The sequence below is a fragment of the Kogia breviceps genome, chromosome X (genome assembly GCF_026419965.1).
Source record: "Kogia breviceps isolate mKogBre1 chromosome X, mKogBre1 haplotype 1, whole genome shotgun sequence".
Taxonomy (NCBI): Eukaryota; Metazoa; Chordata; class Mammalia; order Artiodactyla; family Physeteridae; genus Kogia; species Kogia breviceps.
Window position 1 is genome coordinate 123,488,196 of NC_081330.1, and position 6,000 is coordinate 123,494,195.

At 37.1% G+C, this 6,000-nt stretch overlaps 1 protein-coding gene across 3 annotated transcripts in view; it reads right to left on the reverse strand.

Moving 5' to 3' along the window:
- The window catches only part of GLRA2 (glycine receptor alpha 2), a 187,361-nt gene extending 183,889 nt beyond the window's left edge, over window positions 1-3,472 (reverse strand). The window contains exons 1-2 of one of the 3 annotated variants that reach the window (XM_059050859.2): window positions 2,841-3,472; window positions 555-688 (exon numbers count right to left, since the gene is read on the reverse strand). In XM_059050859.2, the coding sequence (XP_058906842.1) occupies window positions 555-688; window positions 2,841-2,908 (202 nt within the window). In that variant the 5' untranslated portion in view covers window positions 2,909-3,472. The remainder of the gene's footprint in view (window positions 1-554; window positions 689-2,840) is intronic. The other 2 variants (XM_059050858.2, XM_067024024.1) reach the window with 2 other exon arrangements.
- Window positions 3,473-6,000: the final 2,528 nt, after the last annotated feature.

Below are 6,000 nucleotides of genomic sequence, written 5' to 3' on the forward strand. Positions count from 1 at the left end.
TGTGATCTTCTTTGTTAACTTCAGATAAATAATTTCAAATAAAGAATTAGAATGTTTAAACAAGAGGAAACCAAAACTTTGTAATATATTCAGTTAGAGCCTTTCCTCACAAGGTTTAAAAATGAGAGAGGCCTGAAAGTGTATAAAAGGGCATGTTATATATTGAGATGTAAACTTCATTTTGGGAGTACGTATTTAAAACCCAAACCAAAGATTTTGGTGTAACGATTCATACAAATCAAGTCCATCATTTGTTCTTGTATTCATTTCCAGTCCCACTCCCACTTAAGATAACATAGGAAATGTGGCAATAATCTCTGTCGTTAGTTTTCTTTGTGGAACATAACACAAATGAGGAAAGTTTTTGAAAGTGGCAAGCAACGTGTAAAATTTAAGCTATTAAATCAACTAGTTCAAAAGAATGCCAAAATGAAATGAATACTATGCTTGTTGTTTTCATTTTATAATAAAAAGCCCTGAAAATTTTTGTTCGGAGTATTCAAACATCTAGATTTCCCACAGGCTTAGTTAACATAAGTTTCAGTGAAACCTACCTTTAAAATTTGGCCTGATTCTTGCGTCATATCCTGATGTCCTTCCCATTAATTTGTCCAAGAAATCTGAAGGAGATAGGGTCTGCGAAGGTTGTTTTCCAGACCTGGAGTCATGGTCTTTGCAGAAAGCTGCCCTAAACACATCATTAACTCTTTTAGCAACAATTACATTCTTATCACCTGAGAACTAATGCTCACAGAATGTTTGACATCATGTTTTGTAAATATATTTGATATGTCAAGAAGAAGAAAAGGAAAAGTATAAACTCTTTGGTCAACTTCCTAACTTGTACATGGTCTAGAGTTAACTTTAAGTGATGAAAGGTATAAATCCTGAGTCATATCTCCTAAGTTACCAAACTTTGCCATAAGATGTTTAAGATGATACAACATTCATAGCTTTAGGTTGTAGCTCTTACGGATATATAAAGCTGTTTCTTTCTAGTGTCATCAGAGAAATGAAGATAATTTCTAAAATTTATGTGATTGTCTTAAATTATTTCCCCATGACTTCCAAAACATTCTTCCAGCATTTCGGCCCTTAATATGTCCTCTACTTTTTATAAACAATATATAATAAGATGGGCAGAACAAAGTAAATCATGAACTAAGTATCCCATTGCTTATTTTGTCACCTGCTAGATGGTATTCCAGCTTTCAGCTATTAATAATTTCCAATGTGTTTTCTAAAAGAAAATCTGCACTTGGAAATTTAACTTCATTTTAAAATAGGTCAACAATGAGCATGTCTGTACTTCTATTATTTTATCAGCTGTTATTTATATATTAGCATTAAACTGTTGACTCTCTAGCAAAGTATTCATGAAAAAGAACTTCTAAAGCATTTTGTCTTTTGCATTATCAAAAACTCTGAATGGTAACTGGAAAATTTCTCAGACTTTCATTTTCCTTAAACGACTTATGAAAAGAGCATATATGGTTTGTAGTGAAATGAATTCTTTGACAATACATAGTCGTTGACTGAATGTTGATTTCTTCCATAAAGTATATATTTTTCAAGCCTTCTTTTCAGTATTTTAACAAATAATATTGTTAATTCTTATCACTAGGAAAATACCACATTCTCGCCGGTTTTTCAAAGGAGTAATATTAAATATGAGTACAAAGATGATATAAACATTTGGTAAGAGTTAAAAATTGATACAATCACCTAGAAATACTCACATTCCCATATGCAGATTCATCTGATTAATCAAGTATTATTTGATTATAATGGTGATGGTGGTGGTGATGAAGATGATGATGATGGTGATTCTAATAAAACCCAGCCTACAATTTCTCTTAATCATAGTAGGAGGTGTGAACCTGAAAGGAACATAGTGGGTTTTCCCAGTACTCATAGCATTATTGCTATATGTTCCATTTCTCTTGGTTCTGTGAAAAAATACCATAAAATTTGGTGAAAATTAAATGAAGAGTCCTACACTTTGTTGTATGAACATCTCTTATCTCTATCTTGTCTTAGAACCTCTTAGCCATTAGGATGGCTATTTCACTTACTGGTAATAATCTGGTATTTTGAGGTATCAATTGATTAGACGATTTGTAAATTAAGTAGAAAATGCAAGCATGCAAATAATGACTTCTCACTTTTTAAAATTATGCATAGTCCATTTCTCATGCATGCATGAATACAAAGATGTCATATTAATTCAGTTTTGATAGGCAATACATTTCTAAATATATTGAACAGTAGACTACAGTGGTAAAATGAGATTTTAAATGTTTTTGGTATTTCAAGAAATTTCCTGAATTGTAGTTCTCATAGTATGCATCTAGTTGCTGAAATACAATAGAAGTCCCAAGTTAGCTAAGAATTTGGGTTCTTTTATATTTTACATAAAATGAACATGCTCCTGGCAAAGTAATTCAATCACTTCCACCATATGAAAAGCACTGCATTCAGTAATCCCTTTAAATGACTTCCAGAAGAATTTGAAAGCAAAAAAAGAAAAAAAAATCACCATTATATAGAAATGTAAAGAGCATGCAACTCATCAGAGTATCTTAATATCACATTGGCTGTGAAAATACGTTGAAATGCACAGAGTGGGTTTATGCATCATAAAACTTGCCTTTGTGAAAATTTACCACCTTCCCACCATAATTCAGCTTTTTAAAAGAACAAAAGAACTCTAACTCTCCTTTATAAAATTAACCGAATGTGGCCCGGGGCATAGAGAAATAGATAAAAATTGCATGACACGTTCTCTTTCAAACAGTTTTCTTGTGGAAAATATCAACATGCAAAGTCGTTTCACCTACCTGAAGTGGTTTGTCTCTAAGAAAAATGCAAACAAGGCTGTCAAAATGTTCACTAGCTGCCGGTTCATTCCTGTATCTGTGATGCTTGTGGAAAATATTCCCGAAATGATTCCAGAAAGAAGCTAGGACAAAGTATCTATTTATTGTCCAGACTCAAAATCTGGCAGGAATCTAGTTTCCTTGAAAATCAAAAAGAGATTTGGGTTTGTACAGTTTGCTGAGAAAAAACAAAAAGTGCCAGTACCGGGCATCATGGTCAGGTCAAACGGGGGCTTAGGACCATCAGTTAACCTAGGAAAGACAAAGCCTTAGAACTGATGGATCGCCCAGCTGCTTTTCCTGAAGAATAAAGATGCTGCTACCTTAATCGCATCACCATGCAAAGGGGGCTGGTGACAATGCCACGCTGGAAGTCGGGTTGCTGTAGCTTTTGTTTTAGGTCCTTTCTCTTTAGCAAATCCCTTTTCTCTAGAAAATGTTCCCTTTTTAAAAGAAGTTGTAGATGAGGGAGAAGAAAGGACTCTGCGTGCTGGAGTGGGTAGGAAGAAGAGGGCAAAATTGCTGAAATCCTGTGCTGGAATGAGGGCTACAGAAAGACGGAGACGTGATCTTACCGAGCCTATAAATTTCAGCACTCGGACAGCTCCTAGCTCTGAAGTGCGCATGTTTCCTTTTTCAGTCGCTTGGGGCGGGGGTCGGGGAGAGGCATTCCAGAAGGGACATTCCTGCTATTCCAAGGCAAAGAGTGACTGGCCGTTCCGCGCGAAGGGGTGCTGAAGGGGTGCGGTGATGACCAGGGAAGAGCAGAGGTCAGGGATGGAGAGGGTGAAGAAGGCTAGGGGCTGAGCTCCTGGAAATGCGAGTCTGTCGGTGGGTGGGCGGGACGGGAGTTTGAAGCAGAAAAGAGAAGGGAAATGAGGTCTAGGCGTGGGAAAAGAAAATTGGGCGAAGCAGAGAACAGGATCTAGAGTATTGAAATTATAATAGGGGAGTGGGTAGTCTACTCGTTATCAGTGAAAGCTAGAGGCAAAAGAGGAATCCTGTGCTGAAGAGGAGGGGACATTTCATTGGCATAGAGAAGCGCATATGCAGAAAATGGTTCATGAGGATCGATCATTTAATTTAGAAGCCCTTTATACCTTCCTCGCCCCTTGAGTGTTCTCGTTTGATTTTAGCTGCCGGTTCCCAAAGGATCTCTCTACTTCTTCACTAGGGAAAGCCCCTTCTCTGAGCTTTCTTCAGCGGCTCAAAATCCTTTGGGCATCCTCTTCAAGTCACGGATTTGTAGAGGAGGAAAAATACAATGGGCCGGCAGGGGGCAGTAGCAATCTTTTCTTGCCCTGGTTAAAGGTTAGAGAGTAAGGCTCGGAGTAAGAGCTGGAGCAAGGAAGGGTGAGACTGCAGGTGGAGTTTCATCTGCCCATTCCAGATGTTAATCACCAGGGAGGAGTCATGTAATAACGTGTAAATGTTCTCCTAAATTGGCTAAAGAGACAGAAAATAGTGAAAGTTTATAAATCCTGTACAAAAGCATGACAGGTAACCTTGCTATTTCAAATTAAACTTACAAATGTTGTTATTAATAAAAAAAAAGAGGAAGGGTAGATAGTTCAGTGTAAGTAATTATCAGCTCTGGCAAGGGGGAATGAAAAATGCATGTTCTGCCATGAGCTGGGTGTGTAACCTACTTTTTGTCTGTAAAACGTACCTTGTTTGTCACCTTGGCACTCCACTGCAGATCTTAATTTTAAAACAAAATAAAATGATTAATTTTCAGTCCATAAATGACTAATATGCCCATGGATAAGTTTAAATATTATGGCAGAGTAACAAAGAATTCTATGCTTTTAAAAAGTAGATTCTGAGAAAAAATGCATGTTCTTTTCATCTTTTAATCTTAACATAAATCACCTGAAGAGCTTGTTGAACTGCAGATTCTGATCTGGTAGGTCTGAGGTGGTGCCTGAGATTCTGCATTTCTAACAAGTTCCTAGCTGAGGTTGTTTCTGCTGGTCCACCGATCACACGTCAAGTAGCAATGGTCTGTATGCCCTTTTATCAGAAATTTATCCCACCGAGACAGTGAGAATATAGGACCTTTCTTTAGATGAAAAGAAGCAGTGCCCAAGTATTCTGCTTACATACAAAATCAATTCTTTGGAAGTGTTCTTTTAACTCCCAAAGCCCAGAAAAAGTGATTCAATTTAAAAGGAAAGCAGTATGGTGTAGGGTGAGACATCCCTGGACTGCAGCTTTGAATCTGTTCGCTTCCGAATTCATCCACATGGAAACTCTAGACCTGATTTTATCCCTGCAGTCCTGACCCAAAAAAGAAAATCAGTTCTTGGAAATATATTTCTTCAATTGGTGCTATGGAAAACTCATACAAGATTTTTTTGTGCTCAAGATTCTTTCCAAAAGAGAAAATACATATGTAAAAGTATATGAAAAAGATTTGTCCTAAAATTTTTTGAGGTTGTAATGATGCTTAAAGTAATACAGTCTTTGCAAGTCATTTCTTTCAACAGCAGAGTTTTGTTATTAAACAAGAGTAGGGTGAGTAGGGAAACCTGTGACAAAGGGCGACTCTGGCTAGCAGTATGAGATCAAAGCACGTATTATTGTAGAGTTGTAAGGAACTTTAGAGAGGATCTAGTGTAACCTCCTCATCTTACTTCTCAGCTCTCCTCAATTTGGATTCCAGCTCCGTCAATCTACAGAAACAGCCCTCACTAAGTCTGCCAATGAATTCCTTGTAACTAAGGCCGAAAGATATTTTTGCTGTTGTCATCTTACTTGACATTTACATGGCACTTAACATCATCGATCTCTTTTCCCTTCTTTTATTTAAATTTATTTTTATTTTATTGTGGAAAGAACACTTAACTTGAAATCTACTCTCTCAACAGATTTTTAAGTGTAAGATACAATGTTGTTAACTATAGGCTCAATATTGTACAGTGCATCTCTAGAACTTACTCATCTTGCATCACTGAAACTATACCCACTGATTAGCAGCTCCTCATTTCCCCCTCTCTTCTGTCCCTAAGAGCCACCATTCTGCTCTCTTGAAGGGCTTTCTTCCCTCGACCCTGTGACACAGTACACTCCTGGCTTGCCTCCTATTCTGTCTCCTTGGCAGCCATATCCTCCTCTACCT